This window comes from Oncorhynchus nerka, linkage group LG26 (genome assembly GCF_034236695.1).
Source record: "Oncorhynchus nerka isolate Pitt River linkage group LG26, Oner_Uvic_2.0, whole genome shotgun sequence".
Taxonomy (NCBI): Eukaryota; Metazoa; Chordata; class Actinopteri; order Salmoniformes; family Salmonidae; genus Oncorhynchus; species Oncorhynchus nerka.
The window spans coordinates 32552646-32571582 of record NC_088421.1 but is presented as its reverse complement, the minus strand read 5'-3'; the positions used below and the strand labels follow the sequence as shown (position 1 = coordinate 32571582).

The 18937-nt window shown below is 41.5% G+C and overlaps 2 protein-coding genes and 1 long non-coding RNA gene across 3 annotated transcripts in view; all 3 read left to right on the top strand.

Moving 5' to 3' along the window:
- pitpnc1a (phosphatidylinositol transfer protein cytoplasmic 1a) overlaps positions 1-2471 on the top strand; it is a 140743-nt gene extending 138272 nt beyond the window's left edge. Inside the window, 2 exon segments of the mRNA XM_065010456.1 lie at positions 940-1089; positions 1092-2471. Coding sequence (XP_064866528.1) covers positions 940-1089; positions 1092-1255 — 314 coding nt within the window. The 3' untranslated portion in view covers positions 1256-2471.
- A 2823-nt stretch (positions 2472-5294) lies between these two features.
- msrb1a (methionine sulfoxide reductase B1a) lies at positions 5295-9407 on the top strand. Its single transcript, XM_065010455.1, has 4 exons — positions 5295-5498; positions 6526-6668; positions 8499-8613; positions 8796-9407. Exons 1-4 carry the CDS (start codon positions 5444-5446, stop codon positions 8813-8815), a joined length of 333 nt encoding a protein of 110 aa, XP_064866527.1. The 5' UTR covers positions 5295-5443; the 3' UTR covers positions 8816-9407.
- Positions 9408-15178: 5771 nt separating this feature from the next.
- LOC115117001 (uncharacterized) lies at positions 15179-18463 on the top strand. Its single transcript, XR_010461225.1, has 4 exons — positions 15179-15564; positions 15764-16030; positions 16244-16350; positions 16814-18463. It is a non-coding gene; the product is annotated as an uncharacterized LOC115117001 (long non-coding RNA).
- Positions 18464-18937: the final 474 nt, after the last annotated feature.

Here is an 18937-nt window from a genome sequence, read left to right as displayed (position 1 = left end):
GACTACGCCAACTTCCTCAGCTCTTTATGGTTGTGACCCCCTGACCTCTTGCCGACCCTTCCCACAAGACCTTGCTCCTCCTGCACCAAGTGCCCTAGCTAGCTAACAGGTGGCGTGGTGGTGGTCTGGAACATCTCCACAGATATAACTTGGGATGATGTGCAGGAGTATGAGAAACACGTACATTAGAGTTGGCCATGTCCAACAACCACAGCATAGCACAGCATAAACTCACCTGCCACCCACCGCCATCACTGGACATGGTAGAGAGCCTTGTGACAGCCAGCCGTATGTCTTCACTCATCCTTCACTGTTTCTCTGTCTGCTGGTGACTCATCTCCCTCTTCCTCTCTGACTCATTTCATGTCATCCATTCAAACGCGCTCAAACGTTCATGCATTGTCATTGACTGAATCAAACTGCATGCTTTGTTTGTCCTACCGGAACAGCACAGAACACGTGTACGGACCCAAACACACACACACATACACAAGCACATACACACACACACACACACACAAGCACATACACACACACACACACAAGTGAGCAAACTCACTGTTAGCATTTCACTGTTAGTCTACACATGTTTTTTACAAAGCATGTGATGAATTAGATTTTATTTGGCACACTCACACACGTACACACACACACACACACACACTTGTGAGCGAGGATGATGACTGTGTTACTGTATCTCCTTTGGAACACACACAACTGATTATGAATTCAGATTTGTGTTCAGCGCAGGGAACATCCTTTCATGTATTGCTTGTATTCATCTCCAAGAGCCTTTGAAATGGAAGCTCTTTTAAATGCAACAGGTGAAGTCAGATACGTACTTACTGTATAATGTAATTGTGTTATTACACTACAATGCTAAGACATACAGTAGATGTCATGGGGTTGAAATATATCCCTCTCTCTCCCCCCCTGAAGAAATGACCATGGACGAGGTGAGAGAGTACGAGCGGGCCACCCAGGAGGCCACCAACCGTAAGATCGGCCCCTTCCCCCCATCCATCTCCATCACCGAGACCCCCTTGGCCTCAGTGGCCCGCAACGGGCCCTCCAGCGCCCCCTCCACCCCCTCTCCACGGAGCCTCCAGAGTACCTCTCCGTGCCCAAGGACCGACCCAGGAAGAAGTCAGCCCCAGAGACCTTGACCCTCCCCGACCCCAATCGCAGGGACTCAGGCTTCAGGCTGGCTAGCATCTTCTCCTGGGGCTCAACCCCTAGCCCCCAGCCTGAATGAGAGGGGGACCCATAGGTGTGGTATACACCTATCTACATTCAGGGAGTGGCCATTTTGTCCCCTAGACAACTTATGTAAAAGGGAGTGTTGTTCACAGACCTCCTGTAACTTGGTGGTGTGGTAAACGCCTCTCCACAGACAGTTGCTGGTATCACCCTGAAGCCAGCTACTGTCACCAACTAACCGTGTCTTGGTCTGCTTTTGCAGAGAGAGAGTCAGTCTGATCACCACGCAACACTTGGAGAGGAGTCTCAAGGCACACACCAAATACATGTACGCGCAAACACACACTCACGCACATACACACACACACACACACACACTGAGTGTCTTTTAAAAACCTCTTGAACCTCTCCATTGGTCCCATCAAAACACAGCAACCAGCACCATCTACCAGCCAGAAAGCTCATGTGGAGGTCAATTATAGTCTGATTTAATTTAGTTCACATTCCTCTGAATACTTTGCTTCTCTTCAGTGTCTCAGTCCTCTTTCATCTCAGTTGATACTGTATCTCAGGGTTTGTTACCTAGATACACAGAGATCTGATAAATAGACTCTTCAATCAGCACACTCAATCTTTCTTCATATGGATATAAATGTGTGGGATGATCAAACTCATTTCCTCCTCTCTCCTTGCAGTCAAGCCCTCTTATTGGTTGGAAATTGACGCCATGTAATTTCAGATGTAATTGTGTGTTGGTTGTTATTCATGGTTTGTTGTAGGTCGCTGTGTAAAACGGTGGATTTCAGGAGAGTGTTATTTTATCCTGTGTTTTGTAAATATGTATATTTAAGAGTTACCTATAGTAAAAATGCTGAACTCATTGATGTCTTTCAATGCTATGGAATTGCTGTAATCTCTGCATTGGAGAGAGAGAAAGAGGTCTGTGTAGAGCTCTAAGGTGGAGGCGTTCTCTTTCTGAATCTGAATTCTGTTGGTATGGTTTTGTTGGCCATGGTGCCCTTTAAAAGACATATAGAAAAATGCATGGTCTGAATATCCAGCTTTTCTTTTAAACTGGGGAGAAAATGTACCTTTGAAATGTCTGTCTTCTATACTGTAGGGGGCTTGTCCTTTGCTTGTTACATACTACGACAGGACAAAACATCTGATCAATGTTGGGATTTGGCTTTTAGGGATGATTTAAGTCATGAATTTGCAATCATGTTGTTGTTGTGTTTTATAGCAAATCAATAAATGACATATTGCTCAAACATCTGGTGTCATTCATATAAAGGAAATGACAATACGTGGGGAATTGTGATATCTGTAGTTCATCAGTTTCTTGTTTAGTTTATTAAACTGAAGTGACACATGGGTTAGGTTAGTAAGGTCAACTTGTGACTTACAGTCACTGGATGCTTATTGTACGTTGGGGTAGGGTCAACTGGTGACTTACAGTCACTGGATGCTTATTGTACGTTGGGGTAGGGTCCTTGCGATAGCTTTTTTACAACCAACCTACATTGTTTATGTAAATAGCATGTTGTGGAAGGGTCCAGACACTTTTTTGTGTGATTTCACTTGTTTTTGAGAAACTTACCCCCAACCAATGATTCATTTCCTCATCCTAGTTGTGCACTTTGGGGGCTCTGAAACAACATGAACAAAGGTGGGAAAAACACTTTTAGAAACAGAAAAGCTTTAAGTATAGTAATGCAAGTCTTCACGTGTTGTACACATTAAATTGTGTTATTTCTTACTTCCGCAACGTTATATTCCATTTTGTTGAGACTCGAGTGATACCTCTCCGTCCATTCTACATGTAACTGACAAAACAAAAGAAACACGAGTAAATGAGGAATACAAAAGTATATTGAAAGCAGTTGCTACCACACAGGAAGTTCCAGACACTTGTAGAATCTATGCCAAGGCACAGTGAAGCTGTTCTGGCTCATTGTGGCCCAACACCCTATTAAGACACTTTATGTTGGTGCCTCTTTTATTTGGTCAGTTACCTGTAGCAGCAGGCTACACAGAGAATGGAACAGCTGGATTGGGGAAGCAGCTCGAGTTGCAATAAATGGAATATAAAGTCCGGAATGACACAATTTCATGCTATACTAACAGCGTTTTTGTTTCTAAAAGGATGTATTTGGGTGTTTTTGTTTCTAAAAGGATGTATTTGGGTGTTTTTGGAGCATTTGTTCATGTTTTTTTCAGTGCCACCGTACTGAAAAACAAGGATGAGGAGGTATGAGAGTGTAAAGTTCCTTGGCGTCCACATCACCAACAAACTAACATGGTCCAAGCACACCAAAACAGTCGTGACGAGGGCACGACAAAACCTATTCCCCTCAGGAGACTGAAAAGATTTGCCATGGGTCCTCAGATCCTCAAAAGGCTCTACAGCTGCACCATCGAGAGCATGCATCACTGCCTGGTATGGCAACTGCTCAGTCTCCGACCGCAAGGCAGTACAGAGGGTACTGCGAACGGCCCAGTACATCACTGGGACCAAGCTTCCTGCCATCCAGGACCTCTATACCAGGCGGTGTCAGAGGAAGGCCCTAAAAATTGTCAAAGACTCTAGCTGGGCTAGTCATAGACTGTTCTCTCTGCTACCGCACGGCAAGCGGTACTGGAGCGCCAAGTCTAGGTCCAAGAGGCTTCTTAACAGCATCTACCCCCAAGCCATAAGACTCCTGAACATCTAATCAAATGGCTTCACAGACTATTTGCATTGCCCCCCCCCCCCTATTTTACACCACTGCTACTCTCTGTTGTTATCATCTATGGATAGTCCCTTTAATAACTCTACCTAAATGTACATATTACCTCAACTAACCGGTGTCCCCACACATTGACTCTGTACTGGTACCCCCCTGTATATAGTCTTGCTATTGTTATTTTACTGCTGCTCTTTAATTATTTGTTACTTATATTTATTATTCTTATCCATATATTTTTTAACTGCATTGTTGGTTAGAGGCTCGTAAGTAAACTTTTCACTGTAAGGTCTACACCTGTTGTATTTGGCGCATGTGACTAATACAATTTGATTTGATTTGATGAAGTGTTAATGTCAAATGCACAAGTACAGTGAAATGCCTTTCTTGCCAGGTCTAATCCCAATAATGCAGTAATCAATAAGAATAATACAAAAATAACAATGTAGAACAAAAACACAATAAATAAAAAAACGAGAAAGTAAGTAAAAATACTATATACAGGGTCAATGTGCAGGGCTCCTGGAGTGACAGAGGTAGATAAAGTATTGTTTTGAAACAGGCAGGAAGCAGGTCTCGAACCCTCAACCTTCTAGCCCGAAGTCCAGCTCTTATAAAGACTTATATCCGTGCTTATAAAGCCAGGGTTGTTACAGTATGTATTTATTATTTATTGAACTAGGCAAGTCAATTAAGAGCAAATTGTTATGTACAATGACAGCCTACCCCAGCCAAACTAGACGACGCTGGGCCACTTGTGTGCCGCCCTGTAGGTCTCCCAATCACGGCCGGTTGTGATACAGCCCGGGATCGAACCAGGGTCTGCAGTGACACCTCTCGCACTGCAGTGCATTAAACTGCTGGGCCACTCAGGAGCCCACGTATAGGGATAACGCGACTAGGCATCAGGATTTATGGTAAACAGATTAGCAGCAGCGTATATGATGATTGTAGGCCTATGTGAGTGGGCGGGTGTAGGGCCCTGTAAGTGTGCATAGAGACAGTGCAAAAATATCAAATGAATGAATCACTGGTTGCGTTAGGTTTCTCAGAAACATACAATTTACATCGAAATGACAGATTTGGTTGTAAAAAAAAGCCTAACTGCTCCCAAGGTTAGGGTTTACAGTAGGGACGTCCCAAGGTTAGGGTTTACAGTAGGGACGTCCCAAGGTTAGGGTTTACAGTAGGGACGTCCCAAGGTTAGGGTTTACAGTAGGGACGTCCCAAGGTTAGGGTTTACAGTAGGGACGTCCCAAGGATCCCTGAAAGCACTAACCGTTGGAGTTGAGGCTTTTATTTTGAAACCTCACTGTAAAGCAACCGGAAGTACACTTTCATTGGAGCATTGAACAATCGACGTCATTCAGCAGTACCAGCCCACTGCTGCTGTCCCAAAGCAAGCACAAGTCTGAACTTTTCTCAAAGCCGATAGATAACAAACCGGGTTGATTAAGGAAAGAGTGCGAGTCAACTGCACGTTTATACTCTCATTAAGGTTAATTGCAAGTGGAGTAATGTCATTTTGTTCCTTCTTCGGTGGTGAGGTCTTTAAAGACCACTTTAAAACTGGTAAGAGGCTCCTCAGCTAGCTAAGATAGCATTAAAGTTAGTCAGTTACAGTAGCTAAGCTAACTTGTAAACATGATATTAGTCAGTAAAAGTAACTTCTACATCTGCTTTGCTTGCTGTTTGGGGTTTTAGGCTGGGTTTCTGTATAAGCACTTTGACATTGATGTAAAAATGGTTTTATAAATACATTTGATGTGGGACGTTGTGGCACATAACTATAACGTCTGGTATATTTTACAGTAACGTTAGCCCAACTGTGTTGGACTATGACCTAACTTATGCTATGGCCTAACTTATGCTATGACCTAACTTATGCTCAATCAGTAGCTAACTAAAAGTAGCATGCTCTTGTAATCACTGATTACACAAGGGCCACGTTAAATTGCCAAACGTTTTCGAACGTTGCAGATAGAAATACCATGAATAGAGCCGTCGTGAGTCCTTATTCTACATGTCAGAGAGCCATGTTTGCTCTGCATGGCTAACATGTTTCTGTCTGAACGTTCCAAAACGTTACATTACTTCTGATCGCCCTCTGGCTCTTACCAAACCGTGATGGAAGATTGAACCACCAGCCAGTTAAACTGTAGCAACTTACTCCACTGGACCAAGAAAACAAATGTAAACCAAACATTAGTAGTTGCAGTAACTATAAAGTATAATTGAAAATACAAATTGTATTATTTATAAGTATACAATGTAGCGCCAATACAAGTACATTTAGATCTTAATGTGGCCACTTATGTCATCATTTCTCCTAAATGTAGGTTTTGACATGTCCTCCTGTAACATCACTCAAAGAGAATGTGTTGAACATGGGTCCCTCCCCAGGGTTAATAGATGACAAACCGGTTTGGTTAAGGAAATAATGTGAGTCAACTGCACTTTTATCCTCTCATTGAGGATTGTTCCTGGTGGATTAATGACGTTTTCACTGGTCAAATCATCCTGTAACTTCACTCAAAGAGAATGTGTTGAACATACATCTTAGATCTACTTTTGGCTAATCTCACTGTAATCTCCCCAGGGTTGTATGTGTGTGCCCAGTGTGGACACCAGCTGTTCTCCAGCAGATCTAAGTATGAGCATTCCTCCCCCTGGCCTGCCTTCACTGAGACCGTCCTCCAGGACAGTGTGTCCAAGCACGAGGAGAGACCTGGGGCATTCAAGGTGAGATCCTCTCAGTTTGGGCGTGGAGTTGCATTGGACCAGATTTGTGAAGTTTACCTTAGGTACAGATCTAAGATCAGCTAAGCTTCCCCTTCCCCAATCTTATCCATTAGTGGGGGAAATTCAAAACTAACCCAAGATCATTGTCTATGGCAGTGGTCACCAACCGATCGACTGGTCGATCTTCTAGGCATTCGTAGTCGATCACCAAACATTTCTGTAGAAAAGCCAACGATAAAGGCTTGGGCTCCTTTATTTAATTGTCAGGGAATACAGCAGAGCTGCTGTTTTTATGATTGACTTCATGTTGAAGTTTTTATTCAGCACTGTCAACACTGTTTTTATTCAGCACTGTCAACATTGTTTTTATTCAACACTTTTACAAAACATAAATACTCTTCTCCTTCATTCCACTCGCGCTGCAGCTGCAATGAGTTAGTAGCCAAGTGTGTCGCTAGGCCTGCGTCTTTATTATTAGCAGCTCATGTCTGTTTTAATATCGATGAATATTTCACGTTCTCTGGTCATAAGAACAGCGTGAGTTTGTGCATGAGGCAGAAATGATGTGTCACTGGAGGAAGGTAGAGAGCAGGGACTGTGACAGACGGATGCTCTGCTGCTCTCTCCTTTCCTCCGCTGAGACTGTGTACCCTCTGGTCAGTGTCACTGGAGGAAGGTAGAGAGCAGGGACTGTGACAGACGGATGCTCTGCTGCTCTCTCCTTTCCTCCGCTGAGACTGTGTACCCTCTGGTCAGTGTCACTGGAGGAAGGTAGAGAGCAGGGACTGTGACAGACGGATGCTCTGCTGCTCTCTCCTTTCCTCCGCTGAGACTGTGTACCCTCTGGTCAGTGTCACTGGAGGAAGGTAGAGAGCAGGGACTGTGACAGACGGATGCTCTGCTGCTCTCTCCTTTCCTCCGCTGAGACTGACCATCAGATGCAGGTACCATTAATTAGTCCAGTAAAATAAAACATCTGATTATTTCATTTAATGCTCAACTATGCCTCGCAACTGATCTATTTTGTTTTTAAAGCTTGAGTTTTGAAATATAATATGGTTTGAGAAGAACAATATTGGCAGGCCAAGCATATAGCCAAATATGCTGTGATAATGTATTAGGTTTACTGCACAGAAACGTATAAAGTTAAATCATATTTTTTAAATAATCTGAGCGGTAAATTTCAGCTTGCCTTTTGACTGCGAATGTGATCGTGACAGAAAATATGGGTGACAACTTATCCCTACTCCATAGGGGTGTCCCTCTGTTGACTGTTCATTGCTAAGTAGTTGTCTGCTTGTGGTCAATACACTGAGCCCATGTTCATTTTAACAGGATGTGTGTAGGGTATTGCATTCAATTTCTGCATTTGTAAGCAGTGTTTCATTTTGAACTTGGGAGGGTCCTAATAATCATGTTTATGTTGATTGTGCATTGAACAAAAATGTAAACACAACTTTGTAAAGTGTTGGTCCCATGTTTCATGAGCTGAAATAAAATATCCCCGACATTTTCCATAGGCACAAAAAGCTTATTTTTGCAATTGGCATGCTGACTGCAGGACTGTTCACCAGAGCTGTTGCCAGAGAATTGAATGTTAATTTCTCTACCATAAGCCACCTCAATGTAATTTTATATTATGTTGTACGTCCAACCGGCCTCACAACCGCAGACCATGTGTATGGGGTTGTTTGGGGGAGCGGTTTGCCGATGTCAACGTTGTGAACAGAGTTTTTATGAAGGAAAAGGATTTTATTGATAAAAATTTGGCACATAGAATTGACTTTACTATTGTACGGAAAGATGGAATCTGATAGTTGTGTGTTTCAGGTCCGATGTGGGAAGTGTGGAAACGGACTGGGTCATGAGTTTGTGGGAGACGGGCCAAAGAAAGGACTCTCACGTTTCTGAATATTCAGCAGCTCACTGAAGTTCGTCCCTAAAGGTACGGGTTCACTTAAATGATGTTGTCACGGAATGTCAAGCCAATTTGATTAGATTATAGTCAAGACATGTCAATGTCTTCAATGATACCTAACCAATCTGACTGAGCACAAGTTAACCACTGGATAGTTAACGTTACACTTAAAAACTTTAATTAAAATGTTGTCCTTTCTCTCTCCACAGATAAGGTAGATGGACAGTAAGGTGAGCAGCAGGGGTATGGAGTCACAGTGATGGTAGAGCAGTAGGATTGTCTGGAGTCTCTGTGCTGCTGAAGGTGTGCAGGACAGTGGATGAAGTGTCCTGGGATAAAGCCCACTTTGGGACCTCCAGGACACTGATGGTCAATGTCTTCGCTGGACAAGGACAGAGAAACTCCTCCCAAATAGTCAGCTACATTATGCAATAATACACCATCATAATATAACAATGATACACAATCATAACACAGACAAGTACAAGGAGTTACACCATTACACAAAGATAGTCTGTCACTTAATCATTGTTTTATTTTTTATCTTAACATTGTCAGTCAAATGGGGGATCACTATGTAGCCTTCATAGTGGTGAATGTAACTTCAAGATGTCCTAATTTATATATAGTAGTGAAAGCAAACAAAAGTGGCTCAATCTACCAATGTATGTTAATCAGTTCTATCAATGATGTTATGAGCCTCTTAAAGATAGACAGTGATGTAAATAAAATGTCAATGGTCTTAACGGTCACAATGTATAATATGCAAACAAAAAGAGAAATTAAACTGAGAAATAAAGATGTACTTTTATAGAAGATTACATTATTTGTTGGTTTATATTTGAAATTAAATTATGAAAATAATTTTTCAGCCATCTTTATGACAAACACATCAATCATGCCAGTATTTTTCTGTACTCGCCTCAAGAGATTAGCAGACCTGAAAATACTAAATTGTTAGTATATACTCAATCATTATACAACTAATCTTGTTCCACATCTTTCACAGTGAGTTTATTTTTAATTTTTATGCATTATACTCCCACCTTGTGGCAGACATGAGACCAAGCATCAGGACGGGCTTGTCAGTTGGTCTGGCAATGAATGTGGGCTAGACTCACAAAACCCTTCAAAAATGCTAACCTGATATTTGTGCCTCTAACTTTATCACTCATCATTATTCGCGATTCATTAAGGACTATCTGTAATCATGGTAGCATCCACATTAATGTAGAATTGTTTAGAAATATATTATATTCTTATTTACAATAAATGTGACTTAAAAATGACTACATTATTTACCATTCATTTCTATTGGGCACAAAATAATCTGAAACACAACCAAAACAAACACAATGCATCAAACAAGTTAGTAGAGTCACAAGCTTGATGAAATCATTGCTAACCTGAATGAGGGAGACTCATATCTCCCTCATTAACTTTAAGCATCAGCTGTCAGAGCAGCTTACAGATCGTTGCACCTGCACATAGCCCACCTGTAAGTACACCATCCAACTACCTCATCCCCATATTGTTGTTATTTATTTTTTTGCTCCTTTGCACCCCAGTATCTCTACTTGCACATTCATCTTCTGCACATCTATCAGTGTTTATTTGCTAAATTGTAATTACTTCACCACTACGGCCTATTTATTGCCTTACCTCCCTAATCTTACCTCATTTGCACACATTGTATATAGATTTTTCTATTGTGTTATTGATCGTATGTTTGTTTATTCCATGTGTAACTCTGTGTTGTTGTTTGTGTCTCACTGCTTTGCTTTATCTTGGCCAGGTCGCAGTTTTAAATGAGAACTTGTTCTCAACTGGCCTACCTGGTTAAATAAAGGTCAAATAAAATAATAAATTGTGTGCTAGGAATATGGGACCAATTACTAAACTTCTGACTACTTTAATACACATAAGTGAATTTGTCCCAATACTTCTGGTCTCCTAAAATGGGGGGACTATGTACAGACACTGCTATAATTTCTAAATGGTTCACCGAATATGGATTGAAATACCCTCAAAGCCATTGAATCACTTCAAGTCCAAAGTGCTGGAGTACAGAGCCAAAACAACAACACGTGTCACTGTCCCAATACATGTAGAGCTCACTGTCCCAATACATGTAGAGCTCACTGTCCCAATACATGTAGAGCTCACTGTCCCAATACATGTAGAGCTCACTGTCCCAATACATGTAGAGCTCACTGTCCCAATACATGTAGAGCTCACTGTCCCAATACATGTAGAGCTCACTGTATGTTCAGAATGGGGATATGAGCTCTTCTCCAGCATGTCCCAGATTGAGCATTCCTCAACATGGCCTGCCTTCTCTCAGACCATCCACCAGGACAGTGTGTCCAAATCCCCTGAGAATTGGGGACCAGTGAAGGTGTGTTGTGTGTGCAGTCAGAGAGGGACTGATTCACCCTTATGACCTATAGGAGGCCTAATGTGTGTAGGGGTTGTTTGTGACTTCGTGTGATTGTTGTCAGTGGAGGTTTTAGTTTTCCACCAACTCATTTTACAACAGAAGGTATTTAACATGTTTTATGTGTCCCCTTTTAACAAGGATACAGAATGTTAAAACAGAGGGAATCCTTCCTGGATGTGGTTTGTTTCAGGTCTGTTGTGTGGAAATGGACTGGGTCATGAGTTCTTATATGACGGAGCAAGAGAGGGACTCTGCTACTCCTGAATATTCAGCAGCTCACTCAAATTCATCCCTCGAGGTGGGAATTCAGTGTGTTTGACCTCTGAGCAGAAAGAGTTATCCTGTGTAGAATATAACTCATTTGAAAAACAACACAAATACACTAAGGAGGGTATTTTAGTATTCTCTGATATAGAGTACTATAGAATATACTCTGACCCTGCTCCCCAGCTCCCCTCTCCAATGTTAAGGTAGATATATATATACAGTAAGGTGAGCAGCAGGGGTATGGAGTCACAGTAATGGTAGAGCAGTAGGATTGTCTGGAGTCTCTGTGCTGCTGAAGGTGTGCAGGACAGTGGATGAAGTGTCCTGGGATTAAATAGCCTAAAAAGTAGTTAGATTGGCTTTTATAACACATAAGCCAATAGCCATCTATTAGACATTAAATACAGTGCTACTGCTTTTTATTAAATACAAGTATGACAAGAAACACTAAATTAATGAATAATAATTGCCAAATAATCCTCTGTTAAAGTTAAATTCGGGAACTGTGTGTATTTCAATTGTTTTATCAATGTTTATTCACTTCTGAATCTCAGTCTCTTCAGCCAGCAAGTGGGTCTTAGTTTATGATCTCTGGTAAAGATAGACTTTGGTGTTGAATTACATTACATAGCCACTTCCACTGGAGACTGGAAAGTCCCACCTATTTCATTCCCTGAAAGGCCCGTCACTTCTTGGCAGACAGATACTCAGACGAAGCACAATGCTGGAAAACGATCTACATCCACTTAAACTAGTCCTGGCATCGTTCTATGACAAACACATAAGGTTTCATATTGAATTCAATAGGAGAAAACAGAGACAGAGAGAGAAACAGCCAGTTCCTTAATGTATCCATTGGCTGTATTATACAGCCCAAACATCAAGGGACTGACAATCTCTCCTTCTCTCTCTCTGTTTTCTTCTATTCAGTTATTGGTAGCCTAATATTTCATCCCTTAGCTAAGTGGGCAGGGGGGAACACATGACAGGGAATCATTTGAAATATGTAGTTAGGCTGTTATAAGGTATAATATAAGCCAATTGTCATCTATAAGGCATTTATTCAGTGATTTTCTTCTTTGTCAAATATAAATGTTTATTCATTTACAAGTAGGATCTGATGGGTAACATTTTATTTTAAGGGTCCATAATAAACCATCAGGTGAATGGCCAAGACAAAATATTGAAGTGGCTTTGAACGGGATATGGTAGTAGGTGCCAGGGGGGTGGGTTTTTCACGCTCAACAGTTTCCGGCATGTATCAAGAATGGTCCACCACCCATAGGACATCCAGCCAACTTGACACAACTGTGGGAAGCATTGGAGTTAACATGAATGCTTTCAACACCTTGCAGAGAGCATGCCCCGATTAAATTGACGCTGTTCTGAGGGCAAAGAGGGGGGGCAGCTTTTCTGTGATGTTTTCTGTGTTACAGGTGGCAGAGATGTGTCAATCAGTATATTGGACTTTTCTGTGATGTTTTCTGTGTTATAGGTGGCAGAGATGTGTCAATCAGTATATTGGACTTTTCTGTGATGTTTTCTGTGTTACAGGTGGCAGAGATGTGTCAATCAGTATATTGGACTTTTCTGTGATGTTTTCTGTGTTACAGGTGGCAGAGATGTGTCAATCAGTATATTGGACTTTTCTGCGATGTTCCCCAGCTCTGTGTTCTGTCTAATTCCTCCCCCTCCTGTTGACAAGGAGCTGCTGGCATGTTATAATCTCAGACTCTCTTGCTAACGGCTGGACCTCCCTGTTTACCTGACCGGAGAATACGCTCACGGGTGGGTCACACTCGATAAGTCCTGCGTATCAGGCTTCAAACAGTTTTCTCTGGTCAAAGGCAGGGGTTCAGCACTTCGTCTGGGCAAAGGACTCATGCTCAACAGGCTAGACTCCCAGTGTCCTTTATGTGTACCTTAAACACCAAGCCCCTTTTGGTTTCCTGCTTGAGCCCACAATAATGGTCTGGTAACGGGCTACCTATGGTAGAGCCCCTTAAGCTAAGGTTGTTATCAGTGTTCCCTTTTCTCCTGAACACTATTCAACCAATAGAGTAACTAGTTAGGGAAAACCAGTAAGACTTCATGTTTGGCTTCACAAGTGATATATATATATATATATATATATTTGTTTTCAATACAATTTGGTTCTTTCAGAAGAGGTTGTTTGCTTCTTTAACTCTCTTTCACAAAACCTTTACAATGACTTTTAATAGTTCTATCTTACCCTATAGCTTTCCTCATTACAACACTTCAAGGTGTCAATGACCCACATTCTGCACTCTTCTGGCAATTAAGCCCCTGCCTTCCTCAAATAGAGTTATACAACACATCATTTCCCTTCACGTGATGCTGTTCATTAAACAATGTTAGATGACACCTTTTCCCCTTCACACATGACGACGACCCACGGTGATGTCTCCTCCCACCTGCTGTTCTACAGCTCTATCAGCTCTGACTCAGGGCTTGAGTTCAACAGGTTGCTTCCATATAAGGTGAACTTCCACCCTCCTGCAGCAGAATATCTGTACTTTTAATGGGTCATGCTGTATTCCAGCTGCTCGAGGCTGGCTCTTCTTCTGCTGCTGATGATTTTTCTCCTTCTGATTCTTTGTTTTACGACCAGCAGAGTCCTGCTGGGGGACTGGAGGAGTCATTAGGTCACCAGGACTTGGGCCAATCACGACAACCCCTCCATGGAGTCATCCAGTGGTTGTGAATCCTGTGACCTTGCCTCGTTCAAAAACATTCTGTTACCCCGACCCCCAATAGTCTCTTTATATATACTGAAAATAAATAGAAACTCAACTTGCAACAATTTCAAAGTTTGTACTTACTTACCGTTCATATAAGGAAATCAGCCAATTTAAATAAATAAATTAGGCCCTAATCTATACCTTTAAAAAGGTAGGAATTTATATTTTATGAACGTGTTTTTAAAAGGTTGGAATAAACCTTTACATTTCAAACCTTACAAACCTTTACCATTGCTGACTACAAGTTTAGACAGCTGGCCCTAGACTCATGTAGCTGACATTGGCTAATTGTAGGTGACTGCTGATGCACAACCAAATTTCAAAATTGCACCATCTGTACCACAGATGATGTTTTAGGTGTTTGGTTGATAATGCACAGCAGTGTACCAGTAGTGGATCCAGAGACCCCCCCTTCCTTCCAAAGGCTTTAAAACTTTAAGAGGTTATTAACCAAGGAAATGTAAAGGTTTGTACCAACCTTTTAAAAACAGGTTCATAAAATATAAATACTGTATATAGACCTAGTAGATAGATATACATGTAGATCAGCTGCGTGTCTGACTTGTATGTAAATAACACAGGCCCAAACATTTGGTCAAGGAAGGATGTTAGGGAAGGAAAGGATGTTGTCAGGGAAGGATGTTGTCATTATGTTAGTGATTCTTCACCAACAGTGTTTGCTTGAAGCACTTTATTCTACTGTAGCATTTATAAATGAACCATTCCATAACTATACACCTTGGGCTGTTTGGGAGGGTGCGCCATTCTAGAACATTTAGATAGAAAGTGTGGAACAGGCATGATTCTCAGTCATAAACAGTAGGGCATCATGTGAGCTGCTCTATACATTGCATTTCTATATGGAACACTCAGAACATCGCCCCACCCACTTAATAAACCCCTGTTCAAACCCTTGCTATCCTACAAGTTCTCCCTTAAAGTACATAAGTTCAGAATGTGGATATGAGCTCTTCTCCAGCAATTCCAAGTTTGAGCATTCCTCCCCATGGCCTGCCTTTTCCAACACAAACAAAGAGGCCTATTTATAAACTTCATGACTCATTGGTCATTTGCTGCTCTACAGCACCACCACTGTTCTGTGCCAGCTGGCAAACATTTCTAACTGCGTCAAGAGTATAAGAGCTCAGCTCAGAGAGGACATTTGCTGAGAAACCAGAGTTGGGCTACAAGACATTGTAGGCTACCAAGAGTTGAAATGGGTCTTCCAGCCTTGGGTTTGATACCGTTTTTGGGGCCCCTTGCGTTTCCAGTAGCATTGGGAACAGTCGCAGTAGGGGGCTTTATATGGATTAAGGCGATTCATAAGAAACCTTCATATCATCCAGGAAGTCCCATAATTACACATTCCGTGAAGGTAAAGTCAAATAAAGATTCTGGAAATGAACCCACTGGAAATGCTGCCAGCAAGAATACAGAAGGACAGCAGAGCAACAATGAAACTACCATCATAATTGCTTACGGCCTTGGAGTGGTTGACACTTATAAAAAGTAGGTCTATAATTTTTTACATATTTCTATCAAGTCTTCTTTACTGAGTACAATGTGCCTTTTTATTCATAAGAGCATGGATAGGCCTACCCTAGGCCATTATTTTCATGATATAATTCCTATTACATTTATTAATTCCTTTTGAATTGACACAAGAATGATGTTAGCCCACTGATACTTCCTGTTCTATCCTCATAAGTGTTAAAAAAGGTAGACCATCTCAGTTTGGTCCGGGTAACTTTCGCATGGCAGAGGCAGACCATATTCCACCATTGGCTTCTCTGAGGATAGCCCGAAACCATGAACGACTGGATCGTCTCCGACAAGTGAATCCAAGGCTTCATGAGATGATCATGAGCCTTGATTATGACCCAACTGGACAGAACCTGTTAACCATGAGGGTTCTTTACCAGGATCACAGAGATGCGCTGACTACTGGAAACAGCAGGGAATCTCAAGTATCCAGGTGAATGCTTTAGAGTAGGCAACACCTTTTCTGTGTTATCCTGTATGGTTTAGCAGATATCAAGGAAAATACATTGTCCAGTTATGGCAGAATAGCAAAATGGCCACTATGATGATGATGTGTGACGTCGTACATGGCACCGTAGTTATTCTCAGCCATCAAAACATAGGTGTGGTCATCACCTTTTCCGTTGTCATGTTTTCTGTGTTCTAGTCATCTGCTGGCAGAGACAATCGTAGACGGAGATGCTGCACTTATGCTGAGGAAGGCTTTTATCATGGGTCATCCTATATCTTCCTGGCAGCTCAGAGAAGACGCAGGTAAAGACATGGATTATTTCCCTGTTCCCTCATCTTACAGTAGACACTGTAGATCTTTAGTGTCGCTTACAAAAGTAACATTTTCACTAAGTTTGTCTTAGTCGCTGAGTTTGCCTGTATGTTATTTTAGGAGTATTTTTTTTTTTTAAACTAAGATATGCATACAGTCTATTTCTCACCAGTCCACCATTGATATGGTCTCAGAATATCATAATTTTGAATAATGGAGCATCAGAGCTAGACCAATAGGAAACTTGTTTAGTTCCTAGAATACTGTTATCAACACTTGCTCTTGCTTTCCTGGCGACTTGAAGCTAAATGCCTTGAATGTGTGGGACAATTTGGGATTTCATCAAAAATGGACTAATGAAAAACATATTTTTTAAACATAAAAATAAATAATTGCTTTTTGAGTAAAATTTCAGTTCAAATTTTCCCTATTTGAAACGATGTACTTCTCTAGGATTGGCCGCACCATATACCGAGGGTAACATTGACATGTCTGATGAAGGAACAAGGCACTACTACAGATATGGCTACATTGAGCTGGTCGAAGCATACCACAGGAAGGGGATAATCAACCAGAATCAAGCAAAAGAGCTCATTTCATGGGTGGAAAGAGAGATGCACCTGGACCGGGATACCCAAGAGTATAAGGAGATCCTTGATTACATTAAACGTCATGTTTGTGTTTTCCGGTGGTAGAAATGGCAAACAAACTCAGACAACACAGTAAATACAGATTGTGTAATCTAACATGCTGACCAGACCGGACGCGTCGCAAAATACATTTAGAAATACATTTATGTACGATAGCGCACCTGCATAGATGTTTGGGTCCGTGTAACGGGAGTTCCCAAGTTAAAAACGTTTCTATGATATGCAAATTATGGAATTCAGTATAGTTGGATTCTAGTTTGAAATATACTAATTCACGTTGCCATTCTAGAACTCATTGATTAATTTGCATGTATAAGGAATGCATATGCTGGGGTCAAGGAAGGGTAGATAGGGACTTGTGGAAAGTTACAGTGTAGAAAGTTCATATTCTGCTCCATGTTTCTAAGGAGGGAGTCGAAGGGCAATAGTTAGTCTCTGATAAGGCAGGCCAGCTGAGGAACTAGGGAGGGGCGAGGAATGCATCTCGAGGTCAAGTCAACAAATGAAGTGATAAGAAACCTCTGGGAGGCAGGCCAGAGAGACCCACCACAACGACTCTCCTACTTATGAGGATTCTGTGTTATGCACTATAGCCTGTTACCATATATGTGATTGAATATTATCTGCTGTTGGCTTGTGTGCATGTATGTAGGTGTTATGCAACATAGCTGACTTGAAACATTGTTAACAGTTTCAGGGCCATGGGACTTTCTCATGATGGAAAAATACAGAATAACATAAAAACGGACACATACAGAACGTAGTGTAGCAAACCACAGACTGTTTTTGTTAGAACTCAAACTTAACAATAACAGAAACCAGATATGTGATAATGGTATCTAGGGAATGAGCACATAGATACTCGACACAGCAAGTTACATCTATCAACTGGAGCGCCCGGGGGCTGGTACCAGCTCGTACGACAACAATCAACGATAGGCTGGGTGAGTTTAAACCACGCCCAGTCTCTACTCTGACAGGCCGGCTCGGAAGCTGGAACTACTACTGTCATCAGGGTATATTATAATATCTTTGTCAGGAACAAGTCAGTTCTCTGTTTGCCCTGCGAGGTGGGACAGAGAGCTCGTATATACGAAAATTGCATTTACCATTTATTGCTTAGCTACTAAAAAATACATAGTATACAATCGGTGACTCATTGTCATATTTATCCTGATACCAGATTTGAATTGACACAACTCTAACATACTGCCGTCCTATTTCACACATATACTTCCATGCATGAAGGTTTTAGTATCAGGCAGTGCTATAACTACACCAGTGAGAGGAACCAATTATGTTTCTGCCTAGCAACAGCGATGTATTGGCTGTCTAGATGTGTAAGGACATGATCCCACATATTAGAAGGTAATAAATATATCTGCTTGTGTAATCATGCCTTGTCTTTGCAGCTGTATGACCCAGTGGGTGAATAAACTTGGTTTGAGCTTTGTGTAGTCGTCCGTTTGAGTTTTTGCTCCGTTTGTTCAGAATCTAACAGTATAAATATCATAATGAGGAGTTTAATTTATTGTTGATAATTGTTGCAAAGTTTTTTTGGCCTACTGTATAGTCTGTGCCTGGTTGATTATGTTCAGCAGTGTACTAGTAGTAGATCCTGTCTGCCTGTTGCATTTGGTAAATGTACAGCCTATAGATTCTCTGCAAAATGTTTAGATTTCCTGATTCTCTGCAGTTATTGTAACATTATGCAGTACGCACTAGCTCAATGTCTGGGAAAACCGTCATTAAAATATAATCTATTTTGGAAGCAGCAGACAGTGAGTGGACATTACTTTCTAATTTGTATTAAATCTTCTGTTTAGCTGTGTGTAAAACCCTCTACTTCCACAGATCCTTCATCTACCTGAAGAGTGCAGTAGCAGGTGTCCACCTGTTGATGGTGCCGTCCTCTTTCATAAAACAA